The sequence below is a fragment of the Lissotriton helveticus genome, chromosome 8 (genome assembly GCF_964261635.1).
Source record: "Lissotriton helveticus chromosome 8, aLisHel1.1, whole genome shotgun sequence".
Taxonomy (NCBI): domain Eukaryota; kingdom Metazoa; phylum Chordata; class Amphibia; order Caudata; family Salamandridae; genus Lissotriton; species Lissotriton helveticus.
Window position 1 is genome coordinate 1582561018 of NC_136069.1, and position 15999 is coordinate 1582577016.

Below are 15999 nucleotides of genomic sequence, written 5' to 3' on the forward strand. Positions count from 1 at the left end.
GCTTCAAAAAGAACATCAAGGTTCTATTTGACAGACAAGTTGGTTAATCCACCCTTGCCCAGACTTAAGTACTTCTCCACTGCGCCCTGATCTGACTTTGTGTAACTGTGTATGTCCTCTACCCAACTGGTGTAACTATCTGTTGTGGTAATTTTTGTATGCATCACTAGATGTCTGAGCTAAAATACTATTACTGTAATCTGCTGTAACCCTGTATCCTGTGTGTTGTAAAGCGCTCTAATGCCTTCGGGTTCATGTCCGCACTTTATAAAACTGCAAATAATGAGATCGGTCCTTGACCATTTGTTTTCCAATTTTACAGGTGTGTCCAGCAACTTGACTGACATTTGTCAGCTGGATGGGACCAGCCGGGTGCTAAATAATTCTAGCTGCACCAATCAGTCCGTAAAGGGGACTTTGCACGTCATATACTTCCTCTTTATTGGCCAGTTTCTCCTCGGAGTGGGTGGAGTTCCTATTCAGCCATTTGGCATATCGTACATTGATGATTTTGCCAGCAAAAGGAACTCGCCATTTTACATAGGTAAGTCGTCCATATTAAAGCTGCCCGTAACTTTCACCTTTGACTGCCATGCCTCTTTTTTCCCGTTCTACGCAACATTAACATTCTCTTTGAATAAAGACATTTGCCTCATACATTGTCACCTATTTTATGGAAATTGCATTTGACTTTGAAGGTCTTCTCCAGTCACTCCTTTAATATGAAACACTGGGGTATGGCTTCCCAAAATCTTGTGAAGGGTTCTGAAAGTAGAAGATTGAGTGTGTGCTTACTGCTAAAATGTCTCCAAATCTGCAAGCCTGGATGTAGGAAGAGGCTGTGCAGAAGAACCAGAATTTTAAATGAGTATGCAGGAGGGAGGCATGGGACTGGTTGTGCATTAATATAACTGCAAGGAATATCTTTTATTGCAAGCAGTATTTTCCATAGGGTCTGTCAGATAAGATCTCATTAAAAATTAAAACAATGTCCTTGGACATAATTCGAGGCAGTGCATTTAGTGATATGGTGCCATCTAGTGCCGGCTAGCATTGCCTGCCTCATTATGAATGAATCACAAAAGCAGCCTTTGCTTTCTTTTGTGATATGTCAATACATTCAACAGTGACAGTGCAGGGCCCTCCAAAGAGTGAGGCCTAGGGCAAACAGCCTCGCCACATGCCACATCTAGGGAGATGCGTCATGTTGTAAAGCCCTGTGTCACATTATACCTGCACCGGGTATAATCTATGCAGAGTAGGCATTCCAAGGTGGGAAAGTTTGTTGAAGCAACGTGGTGAAATGTACAAGATTTCACTGTGCCACTTTTAGGATGCCTCTGCGTCAAAACCTACGTAAGGAGTGATGCAGTGTATTAGGAATAGGCCTCCCCATGCATTGTTGGAGTTCCGTCGTACTTGCAACACGACTCCAGTAATGCGTGACTTTTGAGCCGACAGATGTGTCAGAATTTCTGATGCGTCTGTCAAACCTCCTGCCATGGTGCGCCGTATTGTAAATACGGTGGAACCATGGTGGTGCAAGGGTTTTGCAGGCTGGAGCAGGGAAACTGACGCATCTATAAAGATGCTTCGGTTTCTTGTAAATAAGCCCCTTGAAATGTGTGTGCATTAACCCAAGATTCATACTCTAGCAAACTTAAGGAAAACTAAGCCTCAAACTCCATCCTTACTGTGACGTTTCATTATCCTACGTGAAAAGATTTGCATTTTTATGTCTCACTCGAATGAAAATTAAATGTGTCTCACATAGAAGGACGAAGCTTTGACCCTGTGCCTCATGGGAACAGTCCAGCCCGAACTACAAAGCCATGTCTTTCCTAGACCGGAATCAAGCATACAAGGACCGGTTTCTGGCTATCAGCCTTCTTCAGCCTGGATAGCTTGACTCCAGTGATGTGGAGAGCCTGGGACTCACGTCTGAGCATACCCAGCCCACTCGGGGTGAAAATGGCAAAAACCACAGTTGATGGACAGAATGTAGAACAATGTCTTACATTCACCCCAGTACACAGATCTGGGCCTAAATCCATCGTTTTTTTGCACTCCACACCACCCTAGGTCAGACAATGGCTATATGCAAATCAGCCTTGACCCTGTGCCTCATGGGAAGAGTCCAGCCCGAATTACCAAGCCATGTCTTTCCTGGACCAGAATAAAGCATCCAAGGACCGGTTTCTGGCTATCAGCCTTCTTCAGCCTGGATAGCTTGACTCCAGTGATGTGGAGAGCCTGGGACTCACGTCTGAGCATACCCAGCCCACTCGGGGTGAAAATTGCAAAAACCACAGTTGATGGACAGAATGTAGAACAATGTCTTACATTCACCCCAGTACAAATATCTGGGCCTAAATCCATCGTTTTTGTACACTCCACACCACCCTAGGTCAGACAATGGCTATATGCAAATCAGCCTTGACCCTGTGCCTCATGGGAACAGTCCAGCCCGAACTACCAAACCATGTCTTTCCTAGACCGGAATCAAGCATCCAAGGACCGGTTTCTGGCTATCAGCCTTCTTCAGCCTGGATAGCTTGACTCCAGTGATGTGGAGAGCCTGGGACTCACGTCTTAGCATACCCAGCCCACTCGGGTTTAAAATTGCAAAAAACACAGTTGATGGACAGAATGTACAACAATGTCTTACATTCACCCCAGTACAAAGATCTGAGCCTAAATCCATAGTTTTTGTACACTCCACACCACCCTAGGTCAGACAATGGCTATATGCAAATCAGCCTTGACCCTGTGCCTCATGGGAACAGTCCAGCCCGAACTACCAAGCCATGTCTTTCCTAGACCGGAATCAAGCATCCAAGGACCGGTTTCTGGCTATCAGCCTTCTTCAGCCTGGATAGCTTGACTCCAGTGATGTGGAGAGCTTGGGACTCACGTCTGAGCATACCCAGACCACTCGGGGTGAAAATTGCAAAAACCACAGTTGATCAACAGAATGTAGAACAATGTCTTACATTCACCCCAGTACAAAGATCTGGGCCTAAATCCTTCTTTTTTTTGCACTCCACACTACCCTAGGTCAGACAATGGCTATATGCAAATCAGCCTTGACCCTGTGCCTCATGGGAATAGTCCAGCCCGAACTGCCAAGCCATGTCTTTCCTAGACCGGAATCAAGCATCCAAGGACCGGTTTCTGGCTATCAGCCTTCTTCAGCCTGGATAGCTTGACTCCAGTGATGTGGAGAGCCTGGGACTCACGTCTGAGCATACCCAGCCCACTCGGGGTGAAAATTGCAAAAACCACAATTGATGGACAGAATGTAGAACAATGTCTTACATTCACCCCAGTACAAAGATCTGGGCCTAAATCCATCGTTATTTTGCACTCCACACCACCCTAGGTCAGACATTAGCTATATGCAAATCAGCCTTGACCCTGTGCTTCATGGGAACTGTCCAGCCCGAACTACCAAGCCATGTCTTTCCTAGACCAGAATCAAGCAGGGTGTCAGAGTGGGCTAAAGAATGGTGATGGATTAAACCCAGATCTTTTGACTGGGTGTGAGTGTTTGATTGATTCAGATGCTCCGTCCATCACCACCCCCTCTTGTACCGCTTTTGGCCTCCATAAGTGTGGCAGGGTATGCTCAGACGTGAGTCCCTTGCTCACTTTGCCACTGGATTCAAGCAAGGGTGGCAGAGTGGGCTAAAGAACGGTGATGGATTAAACCCAGATCTTTTGACTAGGTGTGAGTGTTTGATTGATTCAGATGCTCCGTCCATCACCACCCCCTTTTGTACCGCTTTTGGCCGCCATAAGTGTGGCAGGGTAAGCTCAGACGTTAGTCCCTTGCTCACTTTGCCACTGGATTCAAGCAAGCCGGGCTGAAGATGGCTGGAATGCCAGAAACCGGTCCTCGGAAGCTTGTTTCCGGTCCAGGGAAGACATGGCTTGGCAGTTCGGGCTGGACTGTTCCCATGAGGCACAGGGTCAGACTGATTTGCATATAGCCATGTCTGAACTGGGGTGGCAGAGTGGGCTAAAGAACGGTGATGGATTAAACCCAGATCTTTTGACTGGGTGTGAGTGTTTGATTGATTCAGATGCTCCGTTCATCACCACCCCCTTTTGTACCGCTTTTGGCCGACATAAGTGTGGCAGGGTATGCTCAGACATGAGTCCCTTGCTCACTTTGCCACTGGATTCAAGCAAGCCGGGCTGAAGACGGCTGGAATGCCAGAAACCGGTCCTCGGAAGCTTGTTTCCGGTCCAGGGAAGACATGGCTTGGCAGTTCGGGCTGGATTGTTCCCATGAGGCACAGGGTCAGACTGATTTGCATATAGCCATGTCTGAACTGGGGTGGCAGAGTGGGCTAAAGAACGGTGATGGATTAAACCCAGATCTTTTGACTGGGTGTGAGTGTTTGATTGATTCAGATGCTCCGTCCATCACCACCCCCTTTTGTACCGTGGTGACAGAACATGGCATGTTCAAGGTAGGAGCTAGGAAGGTGATGAATAGATAGATAGAGTAACACGGAGTACTGTGTTGGTCATGTACCTGTCTGCTCTTTAATCTTAATAAAGTAATCTTCAGCTTATTCTGTGCGGAGAGATAAGAACATAATATAAGTGGCGACGAGGATGGGAGAAGCAAAGCTACATTAGCAATAAGTCCTTCACGTTACAAAAATCAGATTCACATTCAGGAGACCACTTAAATTTGCTCTTATTTTTCATTAATTGTCTAATGGTGTCAGTTCTAGCCTCAAAATTCAGAATGTACTTTGAACAAAATTTAACCAGACCTTTGAACAATCCTACTTCATTTTGGAACATGTAGCTGACACATTTTGCATGGCATCTACCAGGGAAAGTTTTGGTTAAAGGCCATCACAATTGGTTATATGTCCTAAGTAAGTGACACTACTTTCAGCAACTGTACATTTAGAATATTCAATAGGTAAACCATGTGACCCCAGGATGTTCAAAACCTCTTCCAATTACTTATCATGTTCCTTTTTTTCCCAAAGACGAATATATCATCTTGAAACAAATTTGGTGCATATAAAACTTTCAGAATAGTTGGTGATTTAACCTTTGAAAAACAGCATATGTCAAAGCCAAGCTATATGGCATTCTTTTAAATTCATAAAATCCTTGCAGTGTAATAAATGCAGTATTTTCCTTGCTGGCTTGCTGTCTTTAGATGGGGGAATTTGGTGGTATGCTGCAGATCAATCAGTCATGGAAAACAACTTAGCTCCTTTCAACAAAGACAGCATTTCCTTTATTTTAGGTAGTGGGAGTTGATCCACTATAATATTGCTATTCAGATGATGTAAATCTACAGATAGGGGGCGATTACGATTTCGGTCCGACCGAGATCATTGGTTTCATTTCCAACCGCTTACTTACAATTTAGGAGGTCTGAAGTGAAACCGCCCTGTCATTTCGGCTGGATTCCGACAGGGTCAAGGAGCACATCGACCCGTCAGAAATCATCCGGTAATCCATATGGTCAACGTTTTATGCCTTCCAGATTACGATGCTCGGTTTCCGGTAGGCTTTCCATGCTGGGCTTTCCGACATGGAAAGCCTGTTGGAGAGCGAGTTTGGGATCCCGTATAGGGCCCCCTTCTGTTTGCAGCCTCCAGTTGGGGGCCAAGTGGATCCCTGCACCCTCATGGCAGGCACCCTGAGGCGCCTGCCATGAGGTGCAGAAATGAACACAACCTCCCATTTCCCTATGGGAGCTTGTGCTACGGCCGATTTATGGCACATGTTCCCATAGGGAAATATGAGTATGTGACCGCACCATGGGTGGTCGCATCATAACTAGGCGGTCGGGACCACTGACAAGAGGTTCGTCGTTCACGTAACTAGGCGGTCGGGACCACTGACCAGAGGTCGGTCGTTCCCATTTCCACATCTGCCTGACATCGTAATAAGCCCCATAATCTCAGTTTGCCATTGCTCCATTGTGCCAACACCAGGGGTGAAACCAAGGCAGATGCCTCTATGTGTTCTATTATATCAGTAGCGAGTGCTCATCCAGTTCCCTTGCTACATCATTTCTTAGCGAAATGGGTACAGTCCTGACGTAATGAATTTTAGGTAAAGCTCCTTCTTTGAGCCACATTTCAAGCTTGAATCCCTTTAACTTACCAATCTTTTTCTCGAATACTGAAGGAAAACTCGTCAACATCTTGCTCCTATTCATATAACCTCCTCCATTACCAGAACCTGCTCTTTGCCATTAGGATATAGAATAATGTGAAAGATTTTCTGATCCCTCCATCCAAGGACAGACTGTCCTTTCTTTGAAACATATAACTTCTCATATGTATGCCAACTCAAACCTGAACAAGTGACATCCAACCATTTCAAACTTTTCTTGTCTATAACTCTCTCGTTCAATATCAGAAGGAAATAATTTGGTACCCCCTGTATTTCTGATGATTTTCCACCAAACTTCTTCATTTGTACTTGCGTAAGGTGAGCCGGAATCAGACTTTTTTTAATGCTCTCTCCCCCAATTTTCGTCCAACACTACAAGCAAACATCCATCACTAATACTTAAAAAAATGTTTCTTGAAATCCGAATTGCATTCCGATTCTTCCTCATCATTATTACTGGAATCACTTTCAATATCCTCACAATCCTGCATACATTTTACCAACTTGGATCTCCTCCTACCCACCTTAGAATAATGACCCACAATGTGGCATGTGCCACACTTAAGTTTCTTTGCAGGACATGACTTGGTGAACGCAAAGTGATCCGTGCTACCACATCTATAACACTCTGGTGGTTCTTTATATGCTTTAGGAAATATAGAGCTTTCCCCTCCAAATCTCTGTTTCCCTTCAAATCCCAGTTTCATATTGCTCTTTATCATAGCAACCATTTTTAAATCTTTAGTTTCTATCCTCATTGCACTCTCACACCTACTAGATGTTTCAGCCTTGTGTACAACTGCCAGTATATTATCTAAACATGCATCACCATTCATCGATAACTGTTCCTGAATAGCAGGGCTCGAGGCATGCATTGCCACTTGATCATTAATTAAGTCCTCTAATTATCCTCCAAATGCACAATGTTATGTTATATTATGTTATTAGGGTCTTATAAGGCTCACAGCTATCTGATGGTTTCCCGGCGCTGCCTGACAGGAACCAAGAGGGACATAATATCTATTGGATAAACAACCGGGTTTTTAAACCCTTTCGAAAGTTACCATAAACAGTTTCATTTCGAAGTGACAGCGGAAGGGAATTCCACATAAAGGGGCCCAGATAAGAAAAGGACTGCCCACCCATTCGCGACAATTTGGTCCTAGGAACCAAAAATGTTGCCCTAGTGGAGGAGCGAAGCAGGCGAGGAGGTAAGTAGGGGTGGACCAAAGCATTAAGGTACTGAGGAGCTTTACCAGATTTGATCTTAAACATGTAGCTCAGAGCTTTGAACTGAATACGGTTCTCCACCCTGAGCCAATGAAGATTCCGAAGGTAGCATGAGATGGAGACCATTTTGGGAGTCTGGCAAAGCAACCTCGCAGCAGCATTCTGCACCATCTGTAACTTACTTATCACATCCTTACTGGCTCCCAAGTACAGGATGTTTCTGTAATCCAGTCTTGAGGTAACAAGAGACTGGCACACAGTTCTTTGAGTGGAATCTGGCAACATCCAAATGATTTTCTTGAGCCATTTAAGGATAGTGAAGCAAGTCGAGGCCACCTTTACTGCTTGTTCATTGATAGCTGGTCATCAGTGATGAATCCTAGATTGCGCAACTGATGCTTAGGCTGTGGTAAAGCACCCATTTCCAAAGGCCAATGTTGAGTGCCCCAGAGATCTTTATCCTTCCCCAAGATTAACACCTCCTTTTTTTGCCATTAAGTTTGAGCAGGTTGGCCTGCATCCAACCTGCAATGTTCCTTAGTCCAGTCTGAAGAGAAGACAACTTAGATGCTCATTCAGCAGAGAGAGAGATTATCTGGGTGTCATCGGCATAGGAAAAAATAGACAACCCAGCACCTTCAGCGATAACAGCCAAAGGTCTAACATAAACGTTAAACAGTAAGGGGCTGAGAATAGAGCCCTGTGGTACTTCATAAGCTGAATCACGGGTGTTGGTACTAGCCATGGGAGAAAAAACCTGGAATGTGCGGTCTGTCAGGAAATCAACAAGCCAATTTAAAGCAGAACCCGTAATGCCCATTGATTGCACGGCTTGCAATAACCATTTCAAGAGTGGCACTCAAATAAAGCAATATGACTGCGACAGCTTCTCCGGCATCCAGGTGGCTTCGCATCATTTCTGTCACTTCAAGAAGAGTAGTTTCAGTCGAGAAGCCTGCTCTGATGCCAGACTACGAAGGATGCAAAAATTGAAGAGAATCAATGAAATTAGTCAATTGAAGATTGATATGCTGTAAAGAGATAGGCCCGAAAGTTGGATGGTTGCGTGGGACCAGCATTGGATTTTTTCAGAAGTGGAAGGACCATAGTGTGCTTCCATTCCGATGGAACAGTTGCTTCCAGTAAGGAGGCATTAAGTAGTTCCAAGATTACCTTATAGACGGCAACTCCAACCTCTGCAACACAGCAGCGGGAAGAAGGTCTCTAGGAGAGCTCGACGTGAGGCCATCAAAGAGCGCTTTAATAGTTGTTACATCTAAGAGTGACCAGTTTTCCAATCTATTAGTAGATTCAGCAGTCAGACAGTACAGCTGAATTTGTTGTTTGCTGTATTATTGTAGCTGGTTCAACATTCAGGGGACGATTCCGATCTGGTTCAGAAAGCATTCGACCGAGCCAGATCAGGGGTCTTTTCCGACCGATCCGGACTCCTGCAGTCCGACCGAGCGAGTACGATGCGACCGTATGCTGTCGGACTCGGTTCAGTCGAACTCCCATAGAAGTCAATGGGAGCCGGTCGTACGACGCGTACATGGTCTCCCATTGACTGAATGGGCATGTCGCGGGCAAGTGCACCCCCTACAGTGGGTACGCGTCAGTGCCATCCGCACCGTACATACCTGTGTTGGGGAAACCCATGGGTCTCCCCCTGTGTCCGAGTCGTAAGGCTGCAGGTAACAGGGGGCCCGACGCGGACCCCCAAAGTCCAACTCTGGGAGCTATTGCGAGCTGGACGCTCCGACTCAATCCGGCTGTCCAAATCGAGCATCGTACTAGCTCGGTCGTGAAACATCTCCATTGCGCGCCACGGTTTGCTTGTGACCGAGTCGTACGGAGCGGTTCGGACCTGGAACCGATTCGGACGGAGATTTTGCGCTTCTCTGCATCGTTCTTCGATGTCCGGACCCGTGTACGACTCGAAAGGAAATTCAACCTCCGAATTGGGTCCGCCAATGCCGAACCCAATTCGGTGCCCTTCCGACCGACATCGGAATCGGACCCTCAGTGTTGAGTATATTTTTTCCACTTTACTAAGGAAAAATTTAGCCAAATCCTCACATTGTTGATCCGTAGGCACAGGGGAGGTAGATTGAAAAGATGCCCCGGACAGATCTTTAACTAACTTAAACAAAGCTTTAGTATTATTCTGCGCTTTGGAATAGGGCAGCAATAGATTCAGATTCCAGTTGTTTCCTCTGAAAAACCTTTTACTACGTTATAATGATACAAACCTTTGGGGCAACATGCTTATCTAAGTTATCCAATGCAATATTAAAAGCATTACCAACACCCCCACCAGGAACTGGTTTATTCATCTGATTATATGTTTTTAGCACTTTCGGTACTAAGGAGTGTAGTAAAATGTGTTTCTTGTGTTCTGAAGACATTTTCTCATCAGAATCTACTGTCTCGATGTAATTCAGAAAATACTCCTTCCACTCTATTCATCTTAATGCTGGTTAAGATCCCCCTGGCCAAAATGCTTGTGGAGGACATAAATAAAATGTCTTTTGACTCACTTTATTTTGATTCAATAAAATTTGGAATTGTTCAGTGTCTATAGTAATATGCAATTTCCAATCACCGTCCTTACTTCACCACATTTACTCATGTAACTGAGAGAAAAATATTATACAAGATATTGTTTCTGAGAAACTCTGTAGTAGAATGGTGAGAATCCTGTTAATTGTCTTCAGTTGTAAATGTTTCACTTTTGCTCTATTCTGATTGGTTTCGAGTCTGTGAACCATGCACTACTGTATTGAATGTATGAAATTCTTTGTTTTGAACCCTATGTTAAAGTGTGATTCCTTGATGTGAGCAAAAGCCCTTTTTACCTGCTTAAGAAGGTGAATCTATGCTCGATTTCTTCTCCATCATAGGCTCTGTATTTTGATGAACTGAACATTACTGAGTTCCTGATCAATTCTGTGGTTTAATTGACCATTGCATTCGGATGTATTGACTAAGTGATTTTGACACATTGAAGTAAATATGATGGTACACCTCATTCGTAGGTGTGCGTCCTGCCCTCAGGAGTGCTTTATACCGCTACTGTTAGTCCTCATTTCAAGGGACTTCTGCTTCTGTATGATGCTAGGGGTACCACCTACATCCTGGTCTGTTAAGGGGTTACTTGGAGCCATCAGTACCTTATGGGCTACCTGTTCTTCCAAGGGTGCCCTGTGTTTGTCGGTAAGGTTGCTCCTTAGTTCAGGGGTGCTCCTCATCTCCTGGGGTTCTCTGTAACTCAAGACCCTTTTGCATTTCCAGGGATTCCCGCTGTATGCTTTATGTTTTCTCCTCTCCTGGGGTGCTCTGTACCTGTGCAAGCGATTGCCAGTTGCTGGAATGCTTTGTGTGCTAGAAGTCCTCCTTGCTTCCTTAGGTGCTCTTTCCCTCTCGTGATGTTACTCACCTCCTAGTGTATCCAGTGGTTTAAAGGAACCCCCTCAACTCCTGAGATGCTTGCTCATCCCGTCTAAGGTTACATTTCATCCTGAGGATTATGCACCTGCAAGAATGCTCCAAAAGTCCCTTTGAAAGTGCTAAACAATGGCTTTATGGGTGTTCCTCACCTGCACTGTCCCTGCAACCGCCTGTCACTCTTTTGCTGCTCTCACTATTTTCGTGGTAATGCAAACTCTCTGACTTCAAGAGAAAAGGCAAAGAGAGGTTCTTACTTCCAAGATAGGGACTACACACATAGACATGCTAAGATTACCTCCACGCCATTTACCTATATGGCTCATCATTGATAGTTACATTAGAGAAGGTCAGGTCAAGGTCAAATGCTATAAACCACTGCAAATTTTCAGGCCCCTTATTTTCACTTTTAATGTTGTGTCGTTAGCATTTCCTTGAGATTAGTATGCAAGCATGGCAAGTTGGTGGCCAGAGGTGACAAACTACTAAGAGGGGTCCCTAGACGCAGAAGCCCAGAGGCACACTGGGGTAGGTTTGACGGCAAGTGTTACTGTCACAACTCGCTCCCTGTGTTCTCGTGCCCACCACCAGGGGGTTGAATTGTGCGACTTTCAAGTGTTCTAATAAGCTTCCAGACCCTCCCCTGCATGCATATTCTGACTTCCAGCCATTTGGATGCTACTTGAAAATTGCCATTCATTCCTAATACATGCCAGGTTTTGTGGAAACCAGTCAGCTCATACTTGAAACTCCATTACCTATAGGTCCCCTGCTTACTGCTTCATCTCATCCCCGTATAGGATAAACAGGAGGGAACCCATAAACCAAGTTGGGATGGGTGTAGACTGTAAGTGTAAACAATTCCCAACAGGTATCAATAGGAAGACAGTTCAAAGGGTGTATGCAATATGCATTACAATGAAAAGAAAAAGGAGTCACTGTAAATTTGAGACCAAACGGGTATTATTCACCATTTAGAAAGCTAGGCAGGTCTTTTGCAAAATCATACAGTTAAACAGCACTGTATACAATAAATGGGGTGACAACCCGGTGGCACTTGGTGCAAGTGATATATACATGAATATGTACAGTGAATAGTGACGGTGGTGCAAGTGCAGGGGTGAAAACAGCGTGGTCGGCGCGAAGTGACAGTGAAAAATACACAGAGTAATGGCTCCAGGGATTTAAGTAATAATCACTTAAAACAAGATTCAATTCCAGGAGTACAAAACAGGTAGGGCGCCATAAAATTAGGCTGTGTGGTCGACGGCGTTTCGATCCTCATCAATCGGGATCATCATCAGGACGGGGTTGTCGGGGAAAGAACACAGTGCTGTGGGGTAAGAGAGGACGAGTCAGGGAAGAACCTAAGGACTGACGGACGCGCGAGTGGCTAGCAGTAGGTAAGCTGCTGACTGGGATACGGCTAGGATTGCAGGTGGGCAACTAGGGCCGCTGTGGGAGATGCCAGGGTTCTAAGTAGGTTTATGGGTGGGCTGGAGCAGTGCGGCACGCGGCTGGCGACAGGACCTAGGAGTGGCGCTAAGGGAGACGCTGCAATTGAAGGGAATAATGGGAGACGCTGCAGGTACAGGGATTCTGAGCAAGCTGTCTGGGGTCTCTGGTGGGTAGCAGAGGGCTAGCGTTAAATTCCGGGTTGGCGCTGCGGAGGGAGACTGGAAGATAAGCGCGGGCGCTAAACCAGCAAACTTTCTGGGGTCTCTGATGGGTGGCAGAGGGCTAGCGTTAAACCCGGGACTGGCGCTGCAGAGGAGGTCTAGAAGGTAAACGCGGGAGCTGTGCGGGAGGCAAAGAAGCAATAGCTTAATGCATGGCTCTTTTGTGGATGAACGGTAAACTTACAGATCCGCTGCTGTCAAAGTCGTGCAGTTGGAGGGGCTGGAAGCTAGGATCCGGAGCTGCACAAAAAGGTGTTTTGGTATTACAGAAGGCGGTAGATTGAGGAAAAATAAGTCGAGCCAAGGTGGCTTTGAATTTACCTGAATGCAGGGGAGACTTGAGTTGGCGGTGGAGATCTGCGTCTGGGAGAGGGAAAAGGGGGTCATTAACCACCAAGAAACTCTGGGAATGGAGTCGCGAACGGAGGTGGCGGGTGGGTGTACAAAGTGGCTTACCTGAATGAATCAGAGGTATGCCGGGTGGGTTAATCCAAGGTGTGGCTTCAAGCAATGAATGCGGGAGCGGAGCGCGGACAAAACAGCGCTGTTGAAGATAGCGGTGGGCGGGGGGCGGGGCGGGAGGCGAGACACTGCGTGCGCACTGAGGGGTAGGGGGAGTGGCTGCTGGTTACCGCGGCAACTCTAGTAACTAGGAAAAGGAAAGGAAAAGACGCGCGCATTCTCCTAACAGAGGCTGGTTGATATGGCAACCAAGGAAGCCGTGTCAGGGCGAGTTGCCAGGGTCTAAGATGGAGCGGGGCAGAGGTTAATAAGATGCAAGGAGATGCATCAAGGTTACTCGGTCATGTAAAGCGGACGATATGCCATCAGCAATTCATAATTACTAGGAAATATATACATTTACATATACACACAGCCGGGGAAAAGAATTAATTATAAGCAATGTAGAATACAGTGGCTGCAGACATTGAATCTCCTAGAGTCTGGCATTGGTACATGTAAACATCAATCAAAAAAACTTAAAATCGATGTGGAGAACAGCTGTATAAAGTTCAACCGTGTGCAAGCGGTAGGTGGCTGTTTACAAAAAACAATGTTCCACATCAAGTCTTGGACAAGAGGGACTGCAGAGTCAACATACATGCAGGCCCAGACAAGCAACATTATCATATGTACAATTTCAGAATGCATGCCGGATTTGGTTATTGGAACATATGGGCATGAGAACTGAATGTGTGTACAAGGTAAAGGCAGGGGGTTTCAAGGATACCAAGGACTCAGGTTGCACTTCAGATGAGAATAGTATTGTTCCACTCATCAAAGGTGTTTAACCCATGGTTCACCGAGTCCACTCTCGAGATCCATTTACATTCTGCTCTGTTGAGGAGGGCGGTCATGTTGCCACCTCTAACGGGTAATGTAGGTTTCTCGATGACAGTCCATCTGAGATCTGTGTCCGCATGTGATTTTTCCAAGAAATGTGCAACTAGTGGAGCAGTTAGTACCTTGCAATTTATCCTACTTTTGTGTTGGATTATGCGTTGTTTCACCATTTGGGTGGTTTGGCCGATATAGAGTAGGTCACATGGACAACGGATGGCATAGACGACATTCTGGGTTTTGCAGTTAGAGTGGTGCGTGAGTTGATGGCTTTGGCCATTAAACCGGAATTCTTTGGTGTTTGCAGTCAGGTCACATACACTGCATGATTGGCATTTGAAATGTCCGATAACTGGCTCCAATCCCCATGCAGCGGTGATGGTGTGTTTTTCGGTTGAGGTGGTAGCCCATGTGATTGCGCGTACCAGGTGGTTGGCGATGTTATTGCCCCTTTGGTAGGAGAAAAGGGGGGGCTCGCGGAATTGTTCCTCACAGCGTAAAATCGGCCAGTTCTTCTTAATTATTTTGGACACTTTGTTGCTGTCCGGGCTGTATACCGACACGAAGGGAATTCGGGTCATGGTCTTCTTGTTGCTGTTGGGAACTAGTAGATCCTCGCGATGATTGTACCAGGCTCGCTTTTTGGCTTTGGTCACAAGGCGTCTGGGGTAGCCTCTGTTGGTTAATTTTGTGACCAGGATATCTGCTTCTCGAAAGTAGTCCTTACGCCATTTGCAATTACGGCGGATTCTTATGAACTGTCCGTAGGGTAGGCCGTCTCGTAAGCCTATAGGGTGGTAGCTTGAGTAGTGCAAAAGAGTATTGCGTTCTGTGGGTTTTCGAAAGAGGAGTGTACCCAGGGCACCGTCTTCGGCGTGAATGGTGACATCAAGAAATGGTAGATCATTCTTGGTCCATTCGCTGGTGAATTTTAAATGTTCCTGGGCAGTATTCAGCCAATTGACAAAAAGTACAAGGGTGTCCGATGTTCCATTCCAAATTAGTAGAATATCATCAATGTACCGGCGCCATAGATGGATTTGCGGCCGGTACAAATTGATGGGGTTGAGGATTAAGGATTTTTCCATCTCATGAACGAATAGAATCGCAAAATTCGGAGCGAAGCAAGCGCCCATGGATACTCCTTTCACTTGTAAGTAAAAGATGTTCTTGTACATGAAGTAGTTGTTCTGTAGGGCAACCCTTAGGAGATCCATGATGAAGTCAGATGGGACCCGGCTGGGTTGAGGTCTGGAGTTTAGGAGTTTTTTAATGACCTCGAGTCCTTCTTGGTGGGGGATATTTGTGTAGAGGGACTCGATGTCCATACTGACTAGTAGCTGGGATTCTTTGTCAAATGGTTGGTCTTCTATGGTGGTGATAAGATCCATCGTATCACGTATGTATGTATCTGTGATGGGCACAAATTCTTTAATGATCGCGTCCAGGTATTTACCAAGCGGTTCCAGTACTGATCCACAACCAGACACAATGGGGCGTCCAGGAGGATTCCTGGCATCCTTATGTATTTTGGGGAGGACATACAGAGCCGGGGTTCTCGGATGAGGACTGTTGAGATATTCAAATTCTTTCTTTGTAATAATGTTCCGATCCTTGGCTGTGGTCGTGATGGATAAGATCTTCTGTTTTATATCCGCCAAAGGGTCTTTAGATAAAACACGGTAATGTTCAGTGTTGGTGAGTTGTCGTTCGATCTCATGATCATATTGGGTGTTATTTAACACGACGATGCCTCCGCCTTTGTCCGCGGGTTTTATGACAATTTCGCTGTTGTTTTTAAGGGACATAAGTGCTTCCTTCTCTGTGAGGGGTAGGTTGTACGGAATGAACCGAGGTGTTGCCTTGAGGTCCATGACTTCCTTCATTACTAGTCTCTCAAACGCCAGTATTTCTGGTGGCATTTGGTTGGATGGAGGGTTGAAGGTGGAAGGCAGCCGGAACGGTGAGATGGGGCCCGTGTCGGAGTCTGCTTTGTTGGCAAAGAATTGTTTGAGTCGAATTCTCCTGAAGAATTTGAGGAGATTTGATTGCAGCTCTAGAAAGTTGGTTCTAACAGTAGGAACAAAGGATAGTCCACGCGACAGTAGAGTGGTTTCTTCATGTGTCAAGATGTGATCAG

At 45.8% G+C, this 15999-nt stretch overlaps 1 protein-coding gene across 2 annotated transcripts in view; it reads left to right on the forward strand.

The window, feature by feature from the left end:
• Window positions 1-15999, forward strand: part of LOC144773527 (solute carrier organic anion transporter family member 2B1-like) — a 477218-nt gene that overhangs the window by 191010 nt on the left and 270209 nt on the right. For both annotated transcript variants that reach the window (XM_078658588.1, XM_078658589.1), the window contains exon 5: window positions 323-544. In XM_078658588.1, the coding sequence (XP_078514714.1) occupies window positions 323-544 (222 nt within the window). The remainder of the gene's footprint in view (window positions 1-322; window positions 545-15999) is intronic.